The sequence below is a fragment of the Euwallacea fornicatus genome, chromosome 10, assembly GCF_040115645.1.
Source record: "Euwallacea fornicatus isolate EFF26 chromosome 10, ASM4011564v1, whole genome shotgun sequence".
Taxonomy (NCBI): domain Eukaryota; kingdom Metazoa; phylum Arthropoda; class Insecta; order Coleoptera; family Curculionidae; genus Euwallacea; species Euwallacea fornicatus.
The window spans coordinates 1,353,284-1,365,863 of record NC_089550.1 but is presented as its reverse complement, the minus strand read 5'-3'; the positions used below and the strand labels follow the sequence as shown (position 1 = coordinate 1,365,863).

Genomic DNA, 12,580 nt, shown 5'->3' with positions numbered 1-12,580 from the left:
CTGCGGACTCGAGGATGCAATATTGCGAGAATAGCTTCTAGATGTGCGCATCTGGCCATTATTCTGGCTAGGAGTTTTTCCTCGTTACGAATACGTATTTGGTAAACCAGAGATTTAAGATAACCCCAACGGAAAAGATCCAGAGTGTTGAGATCAGGAGAGTGCGCGGGCCAGACTGCAACACCTCCTCTGTATCTCCATAGGAGCGTGTTGGCAAGTTCTTCAAATGAAAAATTAACGTTTTTTTTTTATTTCGCAGACATATGTTTATTTACGAAAAGATTATGTATCAATGTCCCTCACCGCCCTTTAAATTTGTCATTTTATTTTTGGGACACTCTGTAAAAAAATATACGTTGCGTTTCTGCGACTAAACAGTCGCACGGCCGAAAATCGCAAGTGCGTGTTAGGCCTTAATCGATTTCTTTTCCCAAGAGTTGTTCAGTTGGGGTTAGCTCCTTCATGGATTTACCGCAGGCATTTTTATGGCCACTGCTCGACATTGTCCACAAAATTTTTGACACTAACACATGCGACTTCCTCTCGTGTGCGATAAGACTTTTTACCACACCCGACCGGCAGACCGCTCCTTTCGGCTCTAAATCGCGTGCGATATCGCCACCTCACCTCACGCTCGCAGTAAGATGATTTTAGGGAGCCAAAGTTTGGAAAAAAGTTAATGAAGAAAGTTTGAAGCTAATAAAATTCAAGATCTCGATTCTCGTTGGTCGCGATCTCTTTTTCTCCTGACTGAGTCTGTTTTTCGTTCGTTCTCCGAGCCTGACACTTGACAGGCCGCTTTGGGGTCCCGAGCGAACAGTTTATCAAACGGATCCCAAGCAACTTGGAATTTTATAATACGGACTGCCGACCGGTTTGGCCAGACCCAACTAAAATTATTATGGTCAAATTTCGTCTGTAGGGGGAGCAAAAAGTGGGCTATAAATCTAATCCTGAAACTGGAAGGAGAAAAAAAAAAACACATGGTTAAAGTTTGAGTTCGCGTTTCAGTTTCAAAGTGTATAGTTCCCAACTAAAGCAGGCCATATTTTCTAGTCCAATTTCACACGACACGAGTATCTGCGACAGCCTTATCTCCAACTTAATCGGTTATTCCTGTCTGGCCTCTTCCTGACTCCTTATCATTACAATGCTCAGTACCGTAACACGTTTATTTGTTTCTTACAACCTAACGTTTATTCCACAATTCTATCTCTACCACCATCACTGACCACTGAGAACATTCTTCGAGGAAGTATAAGTCTCTAGCACGCTCATCAATTGCAGTCGCACCTCCAAGTTGACGTCATCAGGCAATTTCTTCATGAAGGGCAACAACGAGAGCAAAAACTTCCTATTCCCCATGGGATCGTCCCCCTTCTGCTCCTTTTGAAGGCCGACCAACTCCTCCAAGCACTTGGCCATTTTCTTCATGGGCGGCTCCTCTCCGAAGCTCAAACCTGAGTTGAGCTCGACGGGAGTTAGAGTCCCAGCAACGAATGGTTTGGGTTGAATGGAGACAAATTGCATTTGAGATGGGGAGGCCGATGACATCTCCAAGAAGTCACCGGATGACGTGAGAGGCTTCGGCTCCGCCACTCCTAGGCTCCCTTCAGAATCTGTTCCGGCACTGTCTTTGCTGTCGTCGGAGAAGGTGATTCTGTTTTCTCTAGAATATGAATTAATAACAACGTCAAAGTGATGTTTGTGATGAACTTGAAGTTGTAACTCCGGGGGAGGAAAGAAAATGGAATATTGCAATGTTGCCATTCCTCAGAGGCGAGAGATGCCAGGAAAGATGAAAGAAACGTTATTCTACTTTCTTACCTTTTGTGGATGTACGGTTGCAGGAAAGATAGCTGATCCATGAACATATACTTTTTGGTCGAATTTGAATAATTGGGAACACTTTTGGCCTGGTCTTGAAAGCGCAATTGTCTGGCGAAGTTGTCCCTGATTGATTTCCATTTAACTTGCATATCTTTAACTGCAACAACAAGGCCGTGAAAATGTCTCAAAAACCGTTAAAATAATCAAGAATATTTTCGTTATTGTCATGTTAATGTTGCAGAGGTTTTACAGGAGGGCGAAATCTGGTCACGCTGGTAGCCAGAATAATGATAGACAGGTGCTATCTCTGAATTTTAGAAAAAATAAGGATCCTGTGGATCGTCCGGTTTAACCGTGAGTTTTCTAAATTAACTACGATAATTTTGAATAAAATGTAAATTTGTAAACAAACTAGGTCCTCAATTTTAATATTACCTCGCAAATCCTTCTCCGCAGGAGTGTATTCCTGCCATTTATCGTCGAACAGGACGCCTCCGATCTCGCCCCAGGCCGCATTTTTCAACATGTGATTCCCATGCCCGCTCCGGTTGTCGTACAGACATGGCCGTTTCCTCACCTCCTCAATCAAAGCTGTAGGATTCACCAAAGGTTTGTAAATCATGGCCATTATAACCATATAACAAAATCTCGAAAAGGAATGCTTCGCACGTCACCGAACACCGCAAAATGCCTATATTTACGTATTACGTAGTTACGCAGCGTCGCGTTGGCCTCTGATTCGTTCTGTTTCGGAGCTCGTCGATGTTGCGTAATTACGCTAAAACGCAATTTCACGGCCCACTATGTCTGAGTGCGGCCGTTGTTAAGAGCGCCGCCAGAAAAGGTAAAGAAGCAACGTTGTCAAGTCGTAGCAACTAGTGCGGCACATAGGCGACTTTTTAACTGTGTTTGTTTTATTGTGACATGTGGTAACATGTTGGACACGTAGAGTAGATCTTGTGACCATATGGCCGGTCTCAGTTCGCATTTCGCAAACACTCGAAGTCGCCAATCATATACGTTTTTGGGGCCACCCATTCAGGGTGCACTAATTTTGAATTGGGTTCACGTGAATTTACACGTAGTCAAAAAACGTATCCTCAGTGCGCGATCACAGTGATTGGGTTACCACTGTCAAGTTGACTTACTGGTCATCTTTCCGAAGGTTGTTTAAGTAAAATAAAGCAAAATTTCTAAGCCATATACCTTGTATCCGTCCTTCAAAATGCCATCAGCATTACAAAGAATTGGCCCCATTTAAGTATGTCTTTTATTCACAATCACCTGACACACAAAGCACAGTAGCAAACGAAAGAAAAGAAAGGATTCTTTTCGGTTTCCTTCACAAAGGCAAAGATATTAGTGAAATTTTTTCTGGCAGTTCAGTATAATGCGTTTCATAGGATTAAGGAGGGCTCTATTTTTTTTAAGGCTTCCATCCCATGCACCGACTTTTTCCTTTACAGGAATCGCGACAGTTCTTTATAAACAATTTAAAAGCGAAAATTGCCAATTGACAAAATTTGCTTGAAATCTTGAAAAGAATGTCAGATGCAATTTATTCGAACACAAAATTGTAATAAAATGAACCAACAGTGTCAAAAACAACTGAAATATTTTGGGTTTTCTTTGTTTTTTATTGTTTCTTCCCACATTTCGTCATTTTTGTCTCATGCTTTTTCATCCAACTTTCAGAGCTCATTAACGTTTTTCTCGCAGTCTTCAAACTTATTAAAATGAATGAAAGCGTAATTAAATTTATTTCGATTTTGCCTATTTTGGTGCAACCTGTCTTCGTTTTCCAACTCAATTTCTCTTAATTAATTCGGTTAAGGCCAACATATCACGATACTATAAAATTTATCTACAAAATCGTTCCCATCAGAACCAGACAATCAACCAATAACATACTCTAAGTATATAATTTCTTTAGAAATAATTTTTTTGTAAAGTTTACCAAGACAGATTTTCTGATACTGGATCAACTAAACCTATGTCCGCTGACTAGAGTGTACATCGACATAAGTACTATTGGTTGTGATTTAGAAAAAGACCCGAAGGATTTCTTTCATAGAGGAATTCGCTTTGCGTACCTGCAGCTTCTTAGAGCATCTCAACACTGAGGGCAACAACTATAGGCCACCACACATCGGTACTTACTAAGCACAGGTCCGTACTTAGCCATTTGCGCTGCAGTTCTATGAAATATAAATTGATTTTTGCGTAGATCTTCCTGCACAAACAGTTAATCAGGTTACATTACTTACATCTGAACCCGGACCTGCATCGAACGTAACTCCTTTTCTTAGTTCTCTGACATTCATTTCACCGGTTTTGAATTTCGACAAAGACGAGGTACGAGTGGGGAGGTGCACTCGGAGTTCTTTTGTAAATTTAATTCCAAGAATCGTGGGTCGGTCGTATGGGGCCCCGTAAAAAGCTGCCGGCATTATTTTTAAATGGGGTCCACCCCTATCTTGACGTGTAGTATTAGAAATTCATATGTTGCCGAAAAAGATTTTTTGGAAGAAACTTTTTCTTTTCTTCTCTTCGGTAGGACAGTTTTATAGACATAAAAAGCGGTTTGCCAAAACTGTAGAAAAACTAAATAAAAACCCTTAAAAGTTCTCTTTTTTTACGATCCGATGCATTCGTCGAATATCAGAGGCGAGCCCGACGGGCATTTCTAGGAAGCCATTAATAAAAGTCATGGAGAACTTAAATTACACAAACGGAATTCTTGGAATATCCCAGCGACCGACAGGACTCTGCTCCCACACCAGAGGTGGCATTTTTCGGAATTCGACTTGACTTGAGGGCACAAAAGTGTCGGCCCCCTTATTTATGTGTGTATAGTAATCTTCCTAGAAAGGATCAGGAATTCGGTTTGTGGCTGTCCGAGATTAATGTGGGGCGCACATGTGAACAAGTGGTTTTTTTCAGAAAGATGACGGGAAGATCGGATGGCTTTCAGCTTCAGCATCTAACCAAACTCGACCAGTTTTTTGAGTAATAAATGCATGTGGCTAGGATGCCTCGTCCAAATTTTTATGAAAAACTTAGGGTATATTAAGAAAATTCCTAGAGGTGCAAATCATTCTGTAACGGTAGAAAAATGATGTCGATCATTCAAAATGAGGAGTCACAGGCCGGACTCTCAATGAATAGAGCAACCGATTCAAATTGAAGGAATGCATTTAAATTCATTCAGACCCGGACTCACTCGTAGGTAATGACCTGTTCCACCAGCTTGTGCTACAATAGACCTACTATTCTAATACTTACGAGTAGTAACTACTGAGTAATAAACTTTTATTGGCTGTATTGCCGTGGCGACCGTGGCGAATCCAAAGGAACCATTTGGAAACAATACTGAGCAGTTTGAAGGGTCTATAAAATAATAATTTGCTTTTCACGGTAAAAAGGTTGCAAATTTACTGCCTTGGCGATATTTGTCAAATAAGCTAAGGCAGTAAATCTAAGCATTCATGGAGTGAAACAGAACATTTTCTTCAATTGGTATTGATTAATCTGTTTGTTTTCTATTGATACAAAAGATCAACTTCAAAAATTTCCTTTAATGCTTAGACAGTAAAAGTGTTACTTTAAAATCTAAGCATTAAAAATGACGTTTTACAACATATTTTGTATCATAGAAAGGGCACTTTAAATTTTTAGGCAGTCGAAGAAAAAGGTATATGGAATTTTACATCCGACGCCAATGACTTTATGAAGCGCCGTTGCATATTCTGTTTACTTAGTGCTGCCTACAAGTAATGGAATACGCAGAGGCGTATCAATCAGGAATAAATATAACAGAGGTAAATAATTAATACGTGATTTTTTGAAAAAATATCGTCAACTTATTTATTATAAAAAATGTGACCCGTGCGGCTGCCAAATAATTTTTTTGATGGACCAAAAGGAGCAGTTCACTAGTGTCCAAACTGGATAAGACATACAGTTAGTTCATTTAAATTAACTTTAAAAATAATTACTTTCTTTAGAAAAACGTTTACCCACCAATGGTATTTATCAATGTCTGTATTATTTTACATGTTCTCTATACTTGGTGAAATTAAAAAATGTCTTCAGAATTTACCATTTTTTGACATATGTAATAATTATTTACGAGTTCCGGTCAAACCGGAAGTCGTCAATGTAACTATCATAACAGTTCAAATATTTGTCAAATTGTGAACATATTACTTAATAAGTTGCAAATATTGGGTGTGGGGATATAATATCACTTTGCAAATGTACCCGATATAGTAGGACTGGATAGAAATCTGGAAGAAGTAAACTAGGATATTTCTCCGTTTTCCAGATTATTAAACCTACCTCAAAGGACTAGCAACTAATTCAAAGTAATGCTAAATAAAATAACGAAAATGAAAAGGGATATTTTCAAAAGTATTTTTTTTTAACCGCGAGTACACGGTGATCCGTAAACGTAAGGCTTTGATTAAACAATTTACTATTTAGTATCAAACATCGAGTAATAGGTGAAATGACTTCAGAGGTACTTCTAATATTTCAATAGCTACTAGGGATTTTTTTAAAATGAACATCCTATATAAAAACTCCTTAGAAGCAAATGTAAGACACTACTTCTATGACGTTAACCTTACGTTGTCTACATGCTATTTCAATATCTGTTGAAACATGTTATCGATAAACCTTACACACCTTACATCAATGTGTGCTTATTTATTATATATTTAATCATTATCCCATCCATTTGTTGATAGAATATCAAATTAAATTACCTTTCCACGCAAAAACTCAACGTTTCTACCTAGCGAAACTAGCCGCAGCCCGGCAACATTGCGACGTCCGATGAAAATCGACTGCTCGGCGGTGCTGCCGCCTTGAAGTGCAGCGGCCAGTCACGCAACTAGACTCTTAATTGAAAAACATGGCTTCTCTGTGTGTCTGTTTACGCGATTTCTCATCAAAATCGTGAATTTTTCCCGGTTTCCGCGCAAAATGGACAATAAAAAGAGTCCCATTCGACGGGCGAAACGTGCACCTAAAGTGGTCGAGGACAATTTCTGGGACTGCAGCGTCTGCACGTTCAGGAACACCGCGGAAGCCTTTAAATGTTTGATGTGTGACGTTCGCAAGGGGACTTCCACAAGGAAACCCCGGATTAATCCGCAATTGGTGGCCCAACAAGTGGCCAGCCAGTTTCTTCCGGCCACAAGCAGCAGTATTGGCACGAAGAAGGAGCGTAAAGACAAAAAAGCCCTGAAGAAACGGCGCCATCCGCCCCGGTTAAAGAACGTCGACCGGAGCTCTGCCCAAACCAGAGAAGTTACCGTAAACAGTGTTACGGTGGTTATCACCGAATATAAACCAAAAATTAAGACTACGGAAACTGTGTCAAGTTGCAGTTCTTCAGATCATGGATCTCAGTCTGAGTCCAGCATGGATGCGAGGTAAATCTCTGTGCAATAATGGGAGCCCCCAACAGGACTTGTGGGGGTGCAAGTGACATGAGGACAATGACTTGCTCATAAGCATTTTTTCCTTAATAGCAGATACTATATGGGTTTTTATATGTATAGGATCAATGACCCAATCAATGAGTTCTTTATTAAAATGTTAATTATGAAATCTTTCTCAATATTTTTCATTCCTGAATGTACTTACCAATATGACAAGTATATTTAAAATTACATTGAAGTTACATAATTCTGAATATTCTATTAAATCTCTGGAACAGATTGCTGAAGTATTTTGGAGCACATAATGTACATACTTTGAGGTATTTTTTAAATATTTTCAAAATATTTAGAAGGCTCCTATTATCAAGTGTTTCTAAGAATTTCCAAGGACCCTTGACATATAAAAATCTATCAGCAATCAACCCCTTATTCAAGTCTAACTTCAAATCTAACTGGCACTTTTTAACTTGGATGCCTTTGAAAATTAATAAGATAGGAAAGTAGTGTGAAGCAACAAAATTAAAAATTTTATCATTTGTTATCTGTACATGCAATGAATATATAGAGTGGTGAAACAAAGAGGTATAAAGTTGATAGAATTACTTGGGCACTAATATAAGCAGTTCCAACTCATTAATTATCAAGCACTGACTTGTTTCAACTTTAATATGAAATATCAAACAATTGAAATTAATTGTTTTCCTCCTGTATGAATAACAGACAATGACAAAAGTCAAATTTGACATATCAATGAGGTTAGAAATTTAGTACATCTCTACTAACATTTAAGATTTGTTAAATTCGTAACCTCATTCATATGTCACTGTCCATTATTTATTCGAGGGCAAAAAAATTGATTTAGGTAAGTATGATTTTTAGTAAGTTGGAACAGCATATTATAGGCACCTGAACTTTTTCAAATATAAAAAAAAAATCGTCCATTTCAGTAAAATAAAGAATTCAGTCTCAGTATGTTCCATTGCCCAGTTGTGTGTCCTAGTTTTAAATTCAGTTAAGGTAAAAAAAAATTGGTGTAGAATATTCCATTTACTCTTCTTTATCAATGATTTTAAAGTGAAGATGGAGTCTAAACTGAAAGTATACAACTGGGCCTAAGTGCCTTATTTAATTAAATTGACAAAAAAATTATGTTATTTGAGAAAGTGGTTGTGTGTCTGTGCTCTGCACTTATGTATATAAATTCAGATTCATTAAATGTCTACATCATTTCAGTTTAGGGATGAGTTTAAATAATGGAATTAACTTAATTTTGAAGATTACTAGCTCTACTACCAGTAAATAACTTTTACGGGTAAAATTACCAAAACTAATCACTTCTTAGTATGTCTGAGCATTTGTATATAGGGTAGTAGCCATAAGTATGGAAACTTTCAATATTCCAACCTTCCTTTTGTATTATGATTTTAAAGTTACATGTCTACTACTACTAAAGGTTGTATACTTTTAAAATACAAACTATAGTATGATCTTAGTGATTTGCTTTAGTAATAACAAAAAAATTAAATTTTAATGCAGACAAAATGGAAACCTATAACTTTTACTTCAACAACCAGGGAAATATAACATTTATTTCAAGTTTTTTTTAATATGTGGTGGCATATCCGTCTCCCTTCGTAACTGCGCGGCACCACATTTTGTTCATAGAATAAAGAAGGTTTCTACAAACTTTTACAGGAGTTAATTTCCATTCTCTTTCTAACATTTCAAATAAATATCTGACATTTTGTATTTTTTCTTTACGGATTTGTCTTGTGTAGTTTTCCCAAAGATATTTGATGGTATTAAGATCAGGACTCTGCGACGGCCATTGAATTTTAAGGATACAAATTTCTTCAAACCAATGTCTAAAAAACCTTGATGCATGCATTGCCTTGTTGAAAATTCCCAAGACAAAGATATTTCTCACTCAGCAAATGAAAGTATATGATTTTGCAAGGTGTTCTAATACATTTTCTGTACACTTGACTTCAGTGTAGAAAGACACCCGAAACCATGATATTTCCATCCCCATGTTTTACAGTAGACAATTGATACTTAGGGTTGAACCGTGCATTCTTGAGGCACTCGCTGGTATCACTTTCTTCACTCCACAACACAGTATTCCACTTTTCTTGTGAGCACTTGAGATACTGTCAAATAAGTTCAAATCTCGTCTTCCGATTTTTTTTCGAAGTTAGTAGTTTCTTGACAACAACTCTACCGTATAAACCTCCGGCTACGAAGATTCTCGATACCATTTATTTATTTAACACCATAATATTGTGTCCTTCGGCAATACATTTTGGAGTATCTGCCGAGATTAATAGTGAATTTTTTCGTTGCATCGTCCTTATTAACTTATCATCCCAAATTCCCGAAAATGTTTAAATATTTTTGATATTGTTGACATAACGGAACTAGATTGCTCACACTGTGGGGATGGCTTCCCTCAAGGATCACGGACTAACTAAACTTCCTTTCTTTTTACTCTGGAACGGCCATGAGGCATTTTTTTAATGAGCTTTTCTTTGGTCCTTGTTTTTCTGATAGTACCCACTGTTATCCTCAGCCTGATTTCCGATCCTTTTAAGATATGTGCCAATAGATACATGCAATAAATATTTCTTACGTCATTATTTATATGTGATAGTATTTCTCAACCATTTTTATCTTGCATAAATCACGTTTCAGTGCGTGTTACAGTTCTAAATTATTCTCTCGGTAAAATTACCGGCATATTAATATTTTGATCCTAAATTCTCCTCCTTGTGACCGTGAGTTCATTTTATAAGCCATTCCATTGCCATACTTTAAGCTTCAGTGCCTCAGATTAGGCTTAGCTTCAGTTTCAGCTAACTGAAGCTTTCTTTAATTTAGTAAAATCTGTGATGTTCGGTATGTTATTGTAATATCTTTTAAACGAGAATTCATTGATTGATGTACATAATAAATAGTATCTACATCAAATCATAAGTGTTTATTTCAAATCATTAATTCTAAACATTCCGTTTCTACATAAGTTTATCTGATTACCGCTCCTAAAATACACTGCCGTACCAAAAAGTTGTTCAAGGAGACAGATTTATCAAAACTATTCATATTAACATAATTCGGATTCTTTAACTATGTATATACATAAGGACACTTAGTTTGAATGTATTTGGGTCGAAGTCAATGTGTAAATTTACAGTATTAGTAGTTAAGGGATTTATGTAAATAGTAAATATCTAGGTAAATAGTTTATGTTTGTGAATTATTTGTTTTAATTATAATGTGTAGTGTAATATAATTTCATCACTCAGTCCAGATACACAGCAAAATAAGATTTTAGGAGACTCAAAATATTAGAAAAATTTAATCACAGGGCGAGCAAATTTAAGATGGTTTTAAGGAATTTATCATAAATTGGAAATTTTATATTAATAATAAGTTAGGCAGAATTGGGCCGTTTTTGCTCATTTTTATTACAATCTTATGTATAATTATTTATTGCGATCTATGTACGCTGGCTCGCAAATACTCTTGATACGCTTCTATCGAACGTACATTATTTCTCATTTTTCTTATTTGGCCTAGCGGTCGATGTCGCCTGGACTTACCCATGATCTTTTACGCTTAGGATTCTTAAAAAATATCCACTTTTCATCGCCAGCCACAGTTCGATGGAAAAATAACTCTTTTATACCCGGCGAGTAAGTTTTTCAGTTTTCTAGTCGTTCATTCAGTTCTTGCGGAACCCACTTTCCCACCTTCTGGATCTTTCCCATGGCTTTCAAATCCACGGAAACGGCTTCTCGTGACACGTTTAATTGATCTTGCGAGTTGTTGCGTTTGAGCTTCTTCCTCGTCCAACATCGCGTGCAATTTATTGCCCTCAAACTTTTTCGGCAGTCTTCCACGTTTTTCGTTTCTCGCGACAAAATCGCCACTTTAAAATTTTTTTAAACCCTTAAAACATTGCGGTTTACCAAAGCCATGTCCACCGCAAGCGTCGACATGGATTGCATGCGATTCTGCAGACCATCTTTTTCCCTAACCGTCTAACGGCGGCCTCTGGTAGGACACCCCGTATACACTTGGTAGAAAGGTAGCAGGCCCTTGCAAATCAGCGTACATCCCTTTTTGTAATATTAGACTGCTAATTTTACATCGATTTTGTTTACTATAAAAGAATGTCTGATAACCGAAGCGTGCAAATTTCCTACTATTGAAAGTTACTTGTTCATTGAGGAAAATTTATGAACTAAAATATGACTACTGCCAAGGTCGAGGCGAAAAATCACCGAACAATCGATATGAATTTTGTTATTAAATAAGTGGATCAATCTGCATATTAGAGCTCTTGAGAGATATGTCTCATTCCGGGGGCCAACATTATTGTACATTTTTGTGTATAATATGATTACGTGTGACTAGTAAATGTGTACACATTTGTACCAAAAAATCTTTGTACTGATAATTCCAACGTCATTTGTAAACAATAAATAATTATTATTTATATAACTTTTAGTTTTATTTATATCAGCTGCGCGTCCGGGTGGTGCGTATAGAAATATTAAAAGCAGCTGCTACCAAGCGTTATTACTGTTATGTTATGAGGAGGCAATTACATAAGAGACCTGGAATACATAATATTGCAATGGCTGCATTACTTTGCATAATAAACAATGGGACAAAGAATTTTTTATGGCCTCAGCGTGATTATTTTGACATGTTGCAATCACAACCAAGGTCGGTCTCGGGCAGTTTTTAATAGAACAACTGCATAGAAACTGCAGTGCCTGCGTTGATGCACGATGGTTTATCTCTTGTGTAACATAATTTTACAAGATGAATTGTAAGGGATTGGACACGGGACAGGTGCGTGTATAGGACCTCAAAATATGAAGTTTTGCCGAATATTTTTTCCTGCGGTTAATAATTGAGGAGATGTTGACTTTCCGAATTTGGCTTGCAAATAAATAAATAAATCGCGCTTATGTAACTGTCACTGTAAGATAAGCGTCACTTGGATGACTTTGGCAAAATGCACGTAGCTTATCAGTCAAAAACGTCATCGATGTCAGCGGTGACATTTTTGACTGGTGATTCCGTTAACTCGCTTTAAATTTAAATTGTTTCTAGTCCGCAATACTGCGATTTTATCAAAAATGATAAGATTTTCGACAAATTTGGAAGACAAATGAAAGTTTCAGAATTAAATTTGCTAAATAGTATTGGGCGTTTATTAATTACTTTACAGATAAAAAATCTTTTAGACCCTAGCTTACCCCTCATCCAACCCTTATCGAGCATCTATC

General features: G+C 37.2%; 2 protein-coding genes across 3 annotated transcripts; one reads left to right on the top strand and one right to left on the bottom strand.

Annotated features, from left to right (window-relative positions):
* Positions 1–987: 987 nt before the first annotated feature.
* Positions 988–4,042, bottom strand: LOC136341590 (uncharacterized). Of its 2 annotated transcripts, XM_066286728.1 has the most exons (4): positions 3,924–4,042; positions 2,266–2,421; positions 1,828–1,987; positions 988–1,669 (listed from the first exon to the last, which is right to left on the bottom strand). In XM_066286728.1, the coding sequence occupies exons 2-4, from the start codon at positions 2,354–2,356 to the stop codon at positions 1,225–1,227; spliced, it is 696 nt and encodes a 231-aa protein (XP_066142825.1). In that variant the 5' UTR covers positions 2,357–2,421; positions 3,924–4,042; the 3' UTR covers positions 988–1,224. The 2 variants fall into 2 exon arrangements, with proteins under 2 accessions (XP_066142825.1, XP_066142824.1); XM_066286727.1 differs by lacking the exon at positions 3,924–4,042 and having other exon boundaries at positions 2,266–2,597.
* Positions 4,043–6,663: 2,621 nt separating this feature from the next.
* On the top strand, positions 6,664–11,783 carry RYBP (ring and YY1 binding protein). Its single transcript, XM_066286730.1, has one exon. The coding sequence runs from the start codon at positions 6,820–6,822 to the stop codon at positions 7,273–7,275; it is 456 nt and encodes a 151-aa protein (XP_066142827.1). The 5' UTR covers positions 6,664–6,819; the 3' UTR covers positions 7,276–11,783.
* Positions 11,784–12,580: the final 797 nt, after the last annotated feature.